This window comes from Amyelois transitella, chromosome 30 (assembly GCF_032362555.1).
Source record: "Amyelois transitella isolate CPQ chromosome 30, ilAmyTran1.1, whole genome shotgun sequence".
NCBI classification, from domain to species: Eukaryota; Metazoa; Arthropoda; class Insecta; order Lepidoptera; family Pyralidae; genus Amyelois; species Amyelois transitella.
Window position 1 is genome coordinate 2,933,811 of NC_083533.1, and position 16,634 is coordinate 2,950,444.

General features: G+C 35.9%; 1 protein-coding gene across 1 annotated transcript in view; it reads left to right on the plus strand.

Moving 5' to 3' along the window:
- Positions 1-14,011, plus strand: part of LOC106131012 (probable multidrug resistance-associated protein lethal(2)03659) — a 53,636-nt gene extending 39,625 nt beyond the window's left edge. The window contains exons 22-34 of the mRNA XM_060952892.1: positions 536-662; positions 1,733-1,883; positions 2,925-3,161; positions 3,595-3,704; positions 4,923-5,037; positions 5,328-5,520; positions 6,136-6,322; positions 6,772-6,944; positions 7,447-7,563; positions 7,990-8,089; positions 8,674-8,762; positions 9,507-9,603; positions 12,548-14,011. Of these exons, the coding sequence (XP_060808875.1) occupies positions 536-662; positions 1,733-1,883; positions 2,925-3,161; positions 3,595-3,704; positions 4,923-5,037; positions 5,328-5,520; positions 6,136-6,322; positions 6,772-6,944; positions 7,447-7,563; positions 7,990-8,089; positions 8,674-8,762; positions 9,507-9,603; positions 12,548-12,583 (1,732 nt within the window). The 3' untranslated portion in view covers positions 12,584-14,011. The remainder of the gene's footprint in view (positions 1-535; positions 663-1,732; positions 1,884-2,924; positions 3,162-3,594; positions 3,705-4,922; positions 5,038-5,327; positions 5,521-6,135; positions 6,323-6,771; positions 6,945-7,446; positions 7,564-7,989; positions 8,090-8,673; positions 8,763-9,506; positions 9,604-12,547) is intronic.
- The last annotated feature ends 2,623 nt before the right edge of the window (positions 14,012-16,634 follow it).

Below are 16,634 nucleotides of genomic sequence, written 5' to 3' on the forward strand. Positions count from 1 at the left end.
TTGAGATTCATATGGTGACAGGTTGCTAGCCCATCGCCTAAAAGACAAATCCCAAGTTTATTAGTGTCATAGTAACACACTCCATGATGTAGTCATACTTGGGTACTATTTGTGATTTACACCATGTTAACATTTGCTATGTATATATTGTTAATAAATGATTCATAATGTGAAAACATTAAAATGTTTTATTTAACAATTAGCCTCTCCCTTAATCGCCTTTTAAGACGTCAATGGTGAAATGGAGTGGTCCTATTGTTTAATTATTTGGTGCCGGGAACTACACGGCTTATCACACCACATAAATTGTCAAAGACGTCCTGGTAAAGGGTCAGGTCAAAAGTACCCGAAACTGCCGAGCTTGCATGAAGAGAGTTATGAATGTGGATGAACCGAAGGAAGTATGCAGAGATCGTGGCAAGTGGAAAGAGGTAGTCTCTATAGCTAGATTTTATGTTTTATGTATGTATATATGTATGTTAATTGTCAAATGAATAAAAAAACTGTTCTAACCCGAAGTTAATTTTCATTTCAGAGGTGTTACCAACGCGCCCATGTGGTTCTTCCACCACAACCCTTCGGGGCGGATCCTCAACAGGTTCTCCAAGGACATGGGTCAAATTGACACTTTATTGCCGATGGCGCTAGTGGACTGCCTTGGGGTGAGTTTGTGAGGCCTTTCTTGAACATACATTTATACATACATATGTTCACGTCTATATCCCTTGCGGGGTAGACAGAGCCAACAGTCTTGAAAGGACTGAATGGCCACGTTCAGCTATTTGGCTTAATGATAGAATTGAGATTCAAATAGTGACAGGTTGCTAGCCCATCGCCTAAAAAAGAATCCCAAGTTTGTAAGCCTATCCCTTAGTCGCTTTTTACGACATCCATGGGAAATAGATGGAGTGGTCCTATTCTTTTTTGTATTGGTGCCGGGAACCATACATATATACAAACATAAAATCACGCCTCTTTCCCGGAGGGGTACGCAGAGACTACCTCTTTCCACTTGCCACGATCTCTGCATACTTCCTTCGCTTCATCCACATTCATAACTCTCTTCATGCAAGCTCGGCGGTTTCGGGTACTTTTGACCTGACCTTTTGCCAGGACCCATGCTTCTGAGCCGTTTGAGCCTATTTTTATTTAAATTAAACGTCATCATTTTCACATTTAAAAAACTCTCAAAAACTACGTCAAACGCTTTATTAAAGACCAATACTACAAAAAGAAGTCAAAACTTAACATGTAAATAAATGTCTGAAAAATTAATTATTTTTCTAGTATCAAGATCAAGTTAAGTACAGAGTTGTCAAGATCGCTCAGCTGAATGAATTGTGTCGTTGACCTCTGAATCTTACTCGTCGCTTTTCTGCCGGCCGGTGTGATATGATGTATTTAGGATCGTGGATTTTGATACTTTTATTTTTTTTCGTACTTTATGAAATATGAACCGATATTTTTATTTTGACGTTTTTAAATATCCTTTAGATGAGTACACTTAACAGTTAAATTATGCAGGTGAATTTAAAGTCACCCTGTATGTAAAATTTCATAAAATTTTGTCATGAAGATAAAGCATGAAGAGAAGACAAGACACACAATGTGAATATAAGTACAGATATATAACACAGGTATAAAATAAAGGTGAAATAAACTTACAACCTTCGTATCATGCAACCCGAAAGCATAGAATCAGTTACAGATGTATGTATATAATTGCCCACAGTTCTTCTTAGAAGTGGTATCAATCCTGATTGTGGTGTGCCTCGTCAACTGGTGGCTGCTGCTACCCACCGCGATGGTGGCGGGTCTTCTGTTCCTGCTGAGGAACCTGTTCCTGTCTGCCAGCAGGGAGCTCAAGAGGATAGAGGCTATAGGTGGGAATGGTTCATTTTCAATTGTTCAAATTCAAAATTTTTATTCATTATTATAGGATACTTCATATCGCTTAATAATTGTCAAAACGTATGGTTTAACAACATTGGTTGACGTCAAATAAATAAATCTGTTGTCTAAATTGTCTAGAGTATGTGGCGTTTAAGGTATAACGTTGCAGGTAAGAGAGATCATTTAAAGATCTATAGAATAAGTACATCAACTTTTATTAGGACTATTTAAAAAAAAAATAAGGGTTTAGCTGTAGATCCAAGTATAATCTCTGTACAACACATTTACCCCGTAAGAGATAAAGACGTATAAATGATCTCGTCAGCAGCGTCGAAAAGATTCAAGACCTGTTTTATAATCTGTTTGCCATTTTCATAAGGTTGACTGGCAGAGAATGCTATTATCATTAAGTTCCTTTTTTAAAGGCTCAATAAAGTTTTAAATAAATATGTTTGTCTACGTTTCTACTGGACCGTATAATTTGGAATTAAAATAAAAGAATGCGTTCAGCGTGCTGATTTATATTCGGAAGAAGGAAGAAACTAAATTGCAAATTGTCAGATTTTACAAATATAAAATTATCCCATCCATCCATCCATCCCATCTAGTTAATGCCTTGGGTACTAAATGCTGCCCGCCAAAATAGCACATCGAGGTGCTTTTTAGGTGTTATTCATTGATTAAACTTGACGGCCTCTGTGGCGCAGCGGTAGTACGCTTGCCTGTGACACCGGGGGTCCCGGGTTCGAATCCCGGCCAGGGCATGATGAGAAAAGAACTTTTTCTGATTGGCCTGGGTCTTGGATGTTTATCTATATAAGTATTTATTATAAAATATGGTATCGTTGAGTTAGTATCTCGTAACACAAGTGTCGAACTTACTTCGAGGCTAACTCAATCTGTGTAATTTGTCCTGTATATATTTATATTTATATATTTATATTAAAATAGATGGCTCGCAACAATGTTAAGGAAACAATCAGCGGGATATCTCAATGATTCTCATAATGATCGGAACAATTTACTTCCAGCTCGAAGCCAGTCCCTCAACCACGCGGCCGCAACAGTCTCTGGACTGACCACAATCAGGTCGACGCGTGAACAGCAAAGAACATTGGTGGCGGAGTTTGATAAACTACAAGATCTCCACTCCTCGTGCTGGGCCTCGGTATTGAGTACCAACAGAGCTTTCGGCTGGTGGATGGATATGCTGTGCTGCCTGTATCTAGCGTGCGTCACGTTCAGCTTCTTCCTCTTCTCCGGGGAAGGTGAGGTTCCTAATCGAAAAGAGGATTTTTTTTCATGTCGTGAGTGGAATTAAGTTCGAGAAGACTGGTCTTTTGAGTAGACATTTTGTGTAAGAAAAAAATTTATATAGTACAGAATTAATGGTCTATCCAGTAGACCATAGAGGTTTACCGAGTAGACCAGATTTTTTGGAAGAGAAAGGGTAGTAAAGTTCACTATTTAACATAGGTCTAATAGTAAACTTTACTACCCTTATAGGCATTATACCACTTTGGTATACTCAGTAGACCAGCACTCATTAAAGGTGGTATATATATATATATATATATATATATATACCTACTACATATATATATATATATACCTATATATATATATATATATATATATATATATATATATATATAGGTGGTGCCGGGAACCACACGTCACTTATTTCGTATTCTATTACAGAAACTCTGGGCGGCAACGTGGGATTGGCTATCACCCAAGTGATAGGTCTCGTGGGCATGTGCCAGTTCGGCATGAGGCAGACTGCCGAGGTCGAGAACCAGATGACGTCGGTGAGACTCTTGGAAATATTTAATTTATACCTTATATAATATATATATATATATGCTGTGTGGTTCCCGGCACCAATACAAAAAAGAATAGGACCGCTCCATCTCTTTCCTATGGATGTCGTAAAAGGATATAGACGTGAACATACATACATATGTTCACGTCTATATCCCTTGCGGGGTAGACAGAGCCAACAGTCTTGAAAGGACTGAATGGCCACGTTCAGCTATTTGGCTTAATGATAGAATTGAGATTCAAATAGTGACAGGTTGCTAGCCCATCGCCTAAAAAAGAATCCCAAGTTTGTAAGCCTATTTCTTAGTCGCCTTTTACGACATCCATGGGAAAGAGATGGAGTGGTCCTATTCTTTTTTGTATTGGTACCACACGGCACAATTAAATTTATACCTAATATATAACTAGAGTACAGTGATACGCAAAATATGGTTTTCTAAACTCCTGGAAATATTTAGGTATACTTATGTTACTAGACAGTACAGTAATAAGCAAAATCGGGTTTTCTTCGTTCCCACAGGAATTTTCTTGAAACAATCTTTTAGTATACCTCTGGAGGTATAAATATTATATATTTTATACTATTTTGGTTTTAAATCGATAACTACAAAAAATCTATATATTATTTATATATCTAGATTTTGTAAAATATTCACCTGAGCGAAGGCAATTTTCATATAGTATAAATCTCATCACCACCACCAAAATAACAAGAACCGCGCAAGTTCTTGTTATTTTCCCGTCTTGTTTTTTCAAACTTCATAGGAAGTTGATAAACTTTCGTAGGATTCTAAACGAGGAATGAATTGTATTGTTTTACGTCAACATGTATGTATTTATGTATATAACTAAAGTGACCATACGTCCCGCTTTCGGCGGGATTGTCCCGCTTTCAGGCTGTCTGTCCCGCTGTCCCTAGCGAGAGCAAAAGTGTCCCGCTTTTACAAATAAAGCAAGTTTTTATACTTATTTTATATCAACATTGCACTCAAATCTCGCCGACGAGAACAGTCAGTCAAAAATACTAAATGTACAGACAGAAATATATTGACTGTTTTATTATATGTTTAGATAATTATTTATAACTAACTTATATATTAAGTACCTATATAGTATATTTTTGTTTTTTATACAGAAATCCGTAAGTGTCCCGCTCTGACTCAAAAAAAAAATGGTCACATTATTATACAACTCTTCGTCTACAGGTAGAAAGAATATTGGAGTACCAGAATCTACCACCGGAACAACCCGTCGAAATGAACGCCAAGGCCTTGAAGGCGAATCATCCCGATTTGGACTTTGACAAGTGGCCTACTAAAGGTACCTAATTTACATATATAATATATAACATACATAAAAATCACGCCTCTTTCCCGGAGCGGTAGACAGAGACCACATCCTTTCACGTGATTATATTGTATGTATGTATGTTACAACATACATACATACAATATGTATGTATGTTGTAACATACATACATTGTTGTAACATACAATAATGCTTCAATCACATCAGCATTAAAAAAAAAATTGAATAATTACACACACTGGTTAAATATCACTATTACACTTTATAACACTTGTATTCTGACCGACTAACTAACTAAACAGGTGAAATAGTATTCGAAGACGTGAGTCTAGAATACGAACGGCTGCCCCAGAAAGACCAGGGCGACGTGAAGAAGCTGGAGGAGCCTTCCTTCGCCATCAACCACGTGAGCTTCTCCATCAGCCCCGCGGAGAAGGTGGCCGTGGTGGGGCGGACCGGCGCCGGGAAGAGCTCCTTGATCAATGCTCTGTTCAGGTATGCTGTGAATTGCTTACATGACCGCGGCTTCGTCTGCATAATTACAAATTCCAGATAATTTTGGTGCTCATTGAAATTTTATAACATCGTCCCACATAAGTTACTTACATGCCGAATTTAAAATCTTTATCTATATACATTTAATCAAGTGTATACTGCCCTTGCGAGGTAGACGGAGCCGGGTAAAATCTCTATCTCTGTATTTTTAAACAATATTTTAATTATACGAACCCATCATAAAAATTCAGATTTACATTTGCATACATACATAATAAGGGATAAAGACGTGATCATATTATGATCACGTCTTTGGAGATGGAGTGGTCCCATTCTTTTTTTTATTGGTGCCGGAAACCACACGCCACTAATTTACCATTTACATTTGTTAAACTCTTTATTGCACACATAAGAAAAAATATAACAAAAAATAAAGCAGTCATTGCATTAAGAAGAATATTTAAAATGGCGGACATATCCCAATCCGTCCATATCACGGAACGAAAAATTTTCATGAAGATAGTTTGGAAATGTAGGATTAAAAAGGACATTAAACATTCTTTAGTTTTTTGAGTATCGTCAAACATCTTATCTGATAAACTCTTTCTTTCACAGGCTTAGCCGTATATCCGGAAAAGTGACCGTGGACGGGGTGACAGCAGACGAAGCAGGGCTTCGTTGTTGGAGATCCCGCCTGTGCGCTTTGCCCCAGCGTCCGGCTTTGTTCGCGGCCGCTTTGAGAGACAATCTCGATCCACAGCACAAGTATAGCGACGCGGAGATCTATGCGGCTTTGGACCAGGTCAGTTGTAGTAATAAGTGACTCCCTTGTGGTACTCCGAACCACTAACGCTAAGATGTGTAGGGCCCGAGTGACTACCTTGTGGTACACCAAAAGAATAAAACTCAGAATTGGTTACAAGGAATAAACTGTATAGGGCCTAAGTGCTTGTGTGACTCCAATAAAAATTTTTAATAATATTCTGGTGGCTACTAGACATAATTTAAATAAATTGTATAGGACCTAAATGGTATCCTTGAAGTAGGTACTCCCGCGCAAATTAAAATAAAATACTCTGCCTCGGCGCCCAGCTTTATTCGCGGCAGCTCTGGGGGAAGATAGAACAGAGAGTTGGAATAAAATGTATAGGGCTTAAGTGATACCCCTGTGGTACTCCGGCACAAATTTATACAAAACCCGTATATTTTCTAGCTTTTTCAATAATGTATTTCATCTTTTCATTGGTTCAGGTGGAACTCCGCGAAATGGTATCCAACATGGCGGCGGGTCTTAACACGAAAGTGGGCGACGGTGGGGGAAACCTGTCTATAGGGCAGCGACAACTCGTGTGCTTGGCACGAGCTGCTTTGGCCGGCTGTGCTGTGTTGGTGTTAGACGAAGCTACGGCCAATGTTGATACAGAGTGAGTACTAAGGTTTACAATTAATATGTCATCATTGACGGCCTCTGTGGCGCAGCGGTTGTGCGCTTGTTTGTGTCACTCCGAGTTCGAATCCCGGCCAGGGCATGATGAGAAACGAACATTTTCTAATTGGCCTGGGTCTTGGATGTTTATCTATATAAGTGTTTACTGTAAAATATAGTATCGTTGTGTTAGTATCTCGTTACACAAGTTTCGAACTTACTCCGAGACTAACTCAATCTGTGTAATTTATCTTTTTTATGCCTTATCTTTGATTTGAGTTTAAGTTATAAGTTGTAGTAAGCGATAATTCTCTATCAAATTTAAAAACAGATGAATGACAATCGCATTCATGAAAGATAATTTTATAAACTTACAAGCCTCTTGAGTTTCGTAATCGAAAGCCTGTGTTACTTTTGAAAATCTGTGTATGTGTCAGAAATCAAGTTCGGTTCAGTATTTTTTTTTCAGTCCATTTATGAACAAAAGTACCAATTTGCAGGACAGACAAACACATTCAGAACACGATACGCACGAAGTTCGCGAACGCCACTGTCCTCACCATTGCGCACAGACTCAACACCGTCATGGACTACGACAGGGTCATCGTCATGGACAAGTGAGTCATTGATGTCATCATCTGGGCGAGTTGCTTCTGTGCTGGTCTTAAAGCCAAGACAATAACTAGTGTAATACTTAGTGTGTGCCGGTGCCCACTTCCCTTAGACTTTGCAAAAGCCAATGAAAAATAATCTTTGGATTCTTGTTTTGTGCCGTGCCGTGTGGTTTCCGGCACCAGTACAAAAAAGAATAGGACCACTCCATCTCTTTCCCATGGATGTCGTAAAAGGCGACTAAAGGATAGGCTTACAAACTTGGGATTCTTCTTTTAGGCGATGGCCTAGCGACCTGTCACTATTTAAATCTCAATTGTATCATTAAGCCAAACAGCTGAACGTGGCCATTCAGTCTTTTCAAGACTGTAGGCTCTGTCTACCCCGCAAGGGATATAGACGTGACCTGTATGTATATATTGTATTTGCAGGGGTCGCGTGGTGGAAACGGGTCACCCGTATGAGCTACTAACCCAGACACCACAGGCAAAAACAGAGTTGCCCAAACGGACTATATTGTCAAAAACACAGGTAAGTTTGAAATTCGCATTCATGATTTTTTTCAACTTTTCCACAGATATTATACCTAAATGCAAACAAAATTTTTAACCGACTTCAACAAGTAAATTTGAATTCGCATTCATGATTTTTTCAACTTCTCAACGTATATTATAAATGCAAACAAATTTGTAAATCGACTTCACCAAGTAAATTTGAATTCGCATTCTTGATTTTTTCAACTTCTCAATGGATATTATAAATGCAAAGTACATTTTTAACCGACTTCAATAAAGGAAGAGGTTGTCGATTCAACTGTATTTATATATGTACATATATCCTAGCTGTCCCGGCAAACCTTGTTTTGCCATACAAATATTTTTTTTATTATAAGTAATTTCTAGTTAAAAAAAATTTAAACAGTGGACAACACTTATCACTCCCCTTAGTGATGATAATGGCCGATTCTTAGACCTACTCAATATGCTCACATAATTTCATTAGAATCGCTCAAGCCGTTTCGGAGGAGTACGGGAACGAACATTGTGACACGAGAATTTTATATATAAGATTATTTATCTCTCTTATTAAATATTTTTTTTTATTTATTGTTCTAGGCACCTCTAGCAATACCGGAGAACTTTGCTTTTGAGCCTTCAACACATGAAGGCAGCGACAAGAATCGAACCAGGACTTACTCGGCCCGGTGAGTACATACATATATACATACATACATATGGTCACGTCTATATCCCTTGCGGGGTAGACAGAGCCAACAGTCTTGAAAAGACTGAATGGCCACGTTCAGCTATTTGGCTTAACGATATATATATATATATATACCTATATAATGTGCCGTGTGGTTCCCGGCACCAATACAAAAATAATAGGACCATTCCATCTCTTTTCCATGGATGTCGTAAAAGGCGACTAAGGGATAGGCTTATAAAATTGCGATCCTTTTTTAAGCGATGGACTAGCAACCTGTCACTATTTGACTCTCAATTCTATCATTAAGCCGAGCAGCTGAACGTGGCCATTCAGTATTTTCGGGACTGTTGGCTCTGTCTACCCCGTAAGAGATATAGACGTGACTATATGTATGTTTGTATGTATATATATAATCACGTCTATGTCCCATGCGGCGTAGGCGGAGCCGACCGAGCAGAATCTTGAAAATACTGATAGGCCACGTTCATCTGTTTGGCTTAATGATAGAATTGAGATTCATATAGGTACTGACATGTTGCTAGCCCATAGCCTAAAAGGATAATCTCAAGTTTATAAGCGTATCCTTTAGTCGCCATTAACGACACCCACGGGAACGAGATCGACTGGTCGTATTCTTCTACACTAAATAAGTATATGTCCCATATATATATAAATATATATTTTATACCTAAGTGATTAATAATGTACTATGAAGTAATCTTCTATCTCCCTCTTTCAGGTCTGAAGCGAGCGAGTCGGAGAATGGAATATTCAAGATGCTGGTCGAACAGACAGGAAAGGAGACCGCTGCCATGCTTTACAAAATGGCGGAGGAGGTAAGAAAATCTAAAACTTTCTCTCATCTCATAACAAAACGTCTCGAAATCTCGAACTCATTTTGGGCTGGCTCAATTTTCGTCTGTAAATACATCCCAACAAACATTTAGGCGACGATAAGAGCTTATTTTGTTACTTAGTGGGCTACAAAGGCATTACAGTAGCAACACTTATGACTATTGGCGATAAAGTGGCGTACCAAGTAACGTATATCACTTCTACTTATAATACAGAGTTACAAGCGCGACAATTAGGCGAGCTTAAAGGTTATGGATGTATTATGGCAAATCTTAACACTGTTGTACATGCACAGCATTTTGTGTTATAGCTTTAAGTGAATCTTAGAACTCTAAGATCTAAATAAGAATAAGAATTAGCTACTACCTCCAAAAGTGCTATGCAGGTGATAATAAACTCTTTACAAGAACCTAAAGTTGCACAATAGCGTTAATAAGCGCTACCAGCCTTACAATAGTGTTTATTTAATCTTATATAGAACCAAATGCTTGAAGTTATACAAAACTCTCTTGCATTACCTTAAGTCAAATAGGAGTATAATTTTTCGCTATAACAGATCCTATAGCGTCTATTGTTACTTTTTTGTGACTAAAGGTAAAGTAATAGCGCTTAAGGTCACTACTGTATTTCTTATATTGACTACTTGTTTTTGACAATGGCGTCGCAACCAAAATAAACAAAAATTGTTGTAAATACGTGGAAAAGTTTTCAGTAAATAGACAACATACATCGGGCGCTCGAATTATTTGCCAATAAATATGTAACATATTCACAGTGTACTTCCCTTCGCAGCAAAAATATGCTTTCATTTCTCACCATACAATATCACTTTTTTTTGTTTAATATAAAAATCATTAGTCGTAAACTTATAGCCATTGAAAATAAAATTATTTATTATTAGATCACAAAATTAGTTTAATTATCTTGAATAGCGTTCGGACCGTTACAAAACACCTATTTACCTCCCTTTTAGCGCTTGAAAATATAATTAACGCCTTTGTATCTCTACTGTACCGCTTAAGGAGTCAGTTGACGCTTATTTACCCCTCTTGTATCGCTAAGAGATCCTGTTACCGCTATAATAACTTTCTTATAGCACTAATTGTACCTCTTAGCCAATTACCATAACTCTTGTATACCGTCATTATACAACCTTAAGTAATATAAAATTGTGCCCAATTCGGGGGTAAAGTAGGGTTAGAGCGCGCTCTAACACTAATTTGTTACACCCATAAACCACTTTAGAATCTAGTTAGCGCTTTTATAGACTTATTATAAATCTTACTTTAGCGCCTAATTGTTACTTGGGATACTACTCTGTCAAGAAAGTAGCAGGAAAAGATCAATAATACACAAACTGTTTGTTATTCATCCAAATTTATTTTATCACCTTCAAAATATGCTCCTTTAGAAACGATACACTTACGCCAACGAATAATCCAATCATCAAAACATTTTTAAACGCTGTTTCCGGAATAGAGGTCAGTTCTCGCCGCGAATTCTCTTTTATGTCTTCTACCGATTGAAAACGGGTGCCACGAAGTGGTAATTTGAGTTGAAAAAGAAAAAAGTCGGCTGGAGCCATATCTGGTGAATATGGTGGTTGCTCGATGGTATTTGTTGAGTGTTTGGTTAAAAATTCGTTCACAATGATGGCCTTGTGCGAAGGTGCATTATCATGGTGCAAAATCCAAGAATTTTCTTTCCACAAATCTGGCCTTTTTCGTCGGATTTGCTCTCTTAAACGCCGCATAACACTCAAATAATATTCCTTATTTACCGTTTGACCTTCCGGCAAGAATTCCGAGTGCACAACACCGCGATAGTCAAATAAAACAGTCAACATGACTTTGACTTTTGAACGACTTTGGCGTGTTTTTTTCGGTTTCGGTTCAGTTGGAAGGCGCCACTCCGAAGCTTGTTGACTAGTTTGCATGTCAAACTCGTAAACCCACGTCTCGTCACCAGTAACAATGCGTTTCATGAATGTTGGGTCGGAATTGACTCGTTCTAGCATGTCCTCAGCGACTCTCATGCGATTGAGTTTTTGAAAAAAATTCAGGTCTTTTGGGACTAGCCGAGCGGCAACATGTTTCATACCCAAATTTATTAGTTAAAATGGTACGGATCGACTCGTGAGATACAGAAAGTTCGGTGGCTATCTCTCTCAAAGTTGAATGAGGATTTTCAGTCACTATTTCCTTCACTTTTGCGATGTTAACTTCAGTTGCAGACGTTGATGGCCTACCAGAGCGAGGCAAATCTTCCATCACATCTCGACCGCTTTTGAACGCTTTGTACCACTCATAAGCACGAGTTTTTGATAAAGTCGATTCACCGTAAGCCTTCTGTAACATTTTCAGTGACTCCGAACACGATATTCCATTGGCAATGCAAAATTTAAGACAAACTCTTTGTTCGATGTTTTTATCCATTATGAAATTAGCAATACACACTAGATATGATATAACTAAAAATAGCACTGTATTTAATGTAAACAACAGATGCAACTCAAACTCCGCGCCAAAATGGAAAACAGTTGTGCCAATCTAACAACAACAAAAAAAACAAAAATTTGAATTTGGAACCATAAATAAATAATCCATTCCCGATACTTTTCTGACTGAATGTACATATTTATAATCACGTCTTCGTCCCTTCGTTCTTCGGGATATATAGAGCCAACAATCTCGAAAAAACTGAAAAAGCAAGATCAGCTGTATGGTTTAATGAAGGAATTGAGATAAAAAACGTGACGGTTTGCTAGCCCATCGCGTAAAAGAAGAATCCCATGTTTATTAGCCTTTCCCTTAGTCGCATTTTACGTCACCCCTGGCAAGGTCCTATTCTGAAGTGCCGGGAACCACACCGGCTAAAACAAATAATAAAGTTTTGAAAAAATTACAGTATGTTTATCCTTTTCAGAGCTACAAAAAGATGTTGGAAAAGAAGAATACCTGAATCGTAGAATCTGGAAGACAAATAGAAAAATCTGCATTTTGTATTTATACGATGCAATCTTAAGGAAACGGAAGGTGGAATGTTTCGGAAATAGGACATTATATACTTAGTACTTAACTTCAAACTGGGTAAATATGATTGGACATTCCCTTGAATGAATTAATTATTAATATTTTTTTTATAAAAATACCTATATATATGAGCATTTCGTTGAACTTATTAATTCAACATAATGTATATATTATACCATATATATGTATCTATATATCATTGAGTAACAGTTTTTTTATTTTTTGTTAAATACCCTTAAATATTCCCAGTCTTTTCAAGACTGTCGGCTATGTCTACCTCGTAAGAGATATATAAACGTGATTACATGTATGTATGTAATATTATAAAAATAAACAACCATAGCCAAAATAAGATGTCTTCCATGTCTTTTACGCCATTTTTTTTTACAAAATGTTCCATTTTTATTTACCCATTTTGACACAATTGGAGTTACCAGTTAAAGTAATGAATTTATTTTTATAGTTAATTTATGTGTAAAAAGAAATAATGAAGAAAAATACTTAAAACCCAACAGCATTTATTTTTCTCGAAAATTATTCGAATATTTTACTGAGCAGTATTCGTTGTTTTTAAATTTAATTACTTAATTTTTTTATTATTTTATATAAGTGATTTTATTTTATTAGGTGATTTTTCAATATAGGCTATTACAGGATTGTGCTTTCAGTTTTATGGATAAAGCTTAAATACGCGTCCGAACAAACGAATAATGTGTATATTTTAAAATACATAAACGTCATGAAAAATGCATGTCTCATATTAATGGTTAGACAAAATTGATAAATTGTCAATTTACGAAGTCGATATTTCAATTCTATGAAACGCCTTAATATTTTAGGAAGCTGAGCTTTTAAATTAAATTTAGCTGTGGTATTGAAAAAAATCTATTCATATTATTCACGTACTTAGTCTATTACTATGTCAATACTGCCAACCAATTAATAATTATTCACTGTTCGCTAAGCTAATTGGAAAGGTCGGTTGAATCAAATCTCGCCTTTTGTACTTAAATGTACTTAATATTTTTGGTGCTAATTCTTGTAAGAAATTAATAAGTCAGTCGCTATACATAGTTTGGAATTGTAATTAGTGAAAAGTGGTTACTCAAGTACTCTCATCATTAATTACTTATTGTAGTATGATAAATAATACGCGTATAACTTATGTTTGTTTTCATAAAATTCTTAATTTTAATGCAGCTATTACTAAAAGATAGATAATTTCTTCCTATAATAAAACAAACCGGGACTCGAATTCGAAAACTCGAAATTAAATTAAAAAAAAAAGAAATAAGAATTATTACATTATAGTGCTTCTATAACAAGGGCTTGCCTTAAATCAGTGATATCATAAATCGAGGTGCTATTATGAATATAATAAGTTGTGCACAGAGTGCCGAAAAGCCTCTGTAATAATTGCAATAATTGCTCTGTGGTTATTCTGTTTATTATGTTTTCAAACAGTGTACCTATATGGAGTCTTTTACTGGCAACATAAAAGCTGCGTTCAAACCGGTCCTTATAAAGTTAATTTATTAAACCATGCTTTTTATATCTCTGCGTTGGAGGCTTCTTTTGTAGTTAATATTTCTGCTTCGTATATGTAATTAAACCTATTATTATTTAGAAGTTGGTACATGCCTTTAAAATTCTATCGACGTGTTATAATGACATAGGTAAAATAAATTAATGTGCTCCTTAAAATTTACAATGTTTCAATACAACCCAGTTAAATAAAGCCCTCACCAAATATTCATTACCTCTAGGGAAAAGGCGTCCATTTATCCAATTCCTAAAACACGTAAGATGTAACTTGTATGTATATTTAATGTAGTAAAAGAGGCCTTTGTGCATCCAAAGCCCAGTTCTTAGCCCCAAGATTTAGCCAATTTTTATACAATTAACTGTCAATTTAATGTGATATTTTCCGTGCATATATTTGTGTTAATTTTAGTGGAATTATGTAAACAAATACTTAATTATTATGTACATTAGTCATGGCGATACATTTTCTGTGTACTATGTAATTATTACTTTTAAACCAATCGCCATTTTGAGTTTGATCAATTAAATTTTTTCAGTATTTACAACGTACTGATCAGCCATTTATATTGTAATTATGTATAATAGTAAAATTTTTAAATCTATAATTTTTAATTATGTACTTGTAGTGCACGCTTCCACAAGTCTTTTATGATTTTGTAGAAAATCAGAAGCACTTTTGGAAGCGATCGTACACTATGTGATATAGATAATAAATATTTTAAATAACAATTTCTTTTTGTCACATCTCTATTCATTTCTACACATTCTCTCTCATGGGCGATGCCCCAGTCTTCGGCAGAATAGTTACTACCTACATATTTAGCTTTGTTCATATAGTTGCCACCTACATTAAAAACTTTAGTAAAGAATACACCATTTCCGCTTTAGTTAATATTAAAATTCACTCACGCTTCATTTACGCTATTCTAAGAGTCCTTTCATTTTTCTTTTGAAAAAGCGATGTTTCTCAAGGCGCCGGAGGATGAACGCGCTGCTTTAATAAGTCAACATAGTCTACTTGGAAAGTCCTGTCCTAAGGAGCCCAGGGTCCGTCAATGGCTACGACCAAAATTCAAATTCAAAAATTTTATTCATTATTATAGGATACGTCGTATCGCTTAATAATTGAGGCGTCTAGTTTCAAAGTCCGCTAAAAGACTTTTTCATAAAAATTGAGGTAATAGATAAAAATGGCGCCAGGACGTATTCTTTTTATGATGTCATTATCATCTCTCATCAAAACCTGGCAAAACCTTTAGAAATTTGCACTCAAAACTTTACCTTCATTGCAAATCCCGCTAAAATACGTGTTGTTTACTTCAGAATCCGCTAAAAAGAAATTAGCCAATGACAGCGCGGTATTGTGATCACGTGTCATTCAAAACAGTATGGCAGTTTTTTTATCTCAGGTGAAAGGTTGCTCCGGTTTTTTATTATTTTTAATAAGAAAACATGGAGAATTTAGTTCAATTTGTGCAAAAATGTGATCCTAAGGAAGCGCGGAAGAAACTACGCGACATTCCTTCATGGAAACGCACTAAGGAAACTCGAAAACTGTAGGTAAAAAGTTACTGTAAAACTACTTTCAAAGTGTTTTGATGGTGTTATGCAAAATGAGTAATTAGTATAGTTATATATTGTAGGTACATTAATTTTTCAGTCAACACGTACTTACAAAGTACCTTCATTATATTTAGTTTTAATATTCACATTTAATTTTAATATCAACCTGATATTTAACGTTTAAGGATTGTTAAATTAACTACCGACTTCGTACTTAGTATTGAATACTGTTTAGCAAAAAAATAAATGATATTATGATGCGTATGACGGTCCACGCTTCTTGAAAATTAATCTGATAATAAACAATGGAATAAAATCGAATAATGCGTGGTATGTACTACCTGACATAATCCATTCACATTAATGCTTTTACCTGCTTTTTCCAATGATAGTATTAAAACTGCTAATATTTTATTAATTATTTTGTTTTATTTTTAAAACCAAAATTTATTCACTTACTGTCTTGTCCGTATTGCATAACGCTTTTTATTTCTAGTTCCTGTTTGCAACAAATCCCTCTAAAATTCTTGACGTTTGTTTCAAACTCCCTTTAAATTGATTGTTCGTAGCAAAATACGCCATAATGAAAATATTTTACGTTATATTTAAAATTATTACATGCATTTCCAAATAATTAGGTTAGTTCCGGTATTACCAGTGTAGAATCCACAAAACCTGCTAGTATTTTTTGTCTTAGTGGTAAATTTAATATAAAAAAAACGTTTTTTATATATTCCTTAAATTTTTGAAACAGCATTTTAGCGGACTTTGATACTAGATGACTCAATTGTCAAAACGTATGGTTTAACAATATTGGTTGACGTCAAATAAATAACTTAAAACTAAGTTTACTGCCGCTTCCAAGGCGTCAG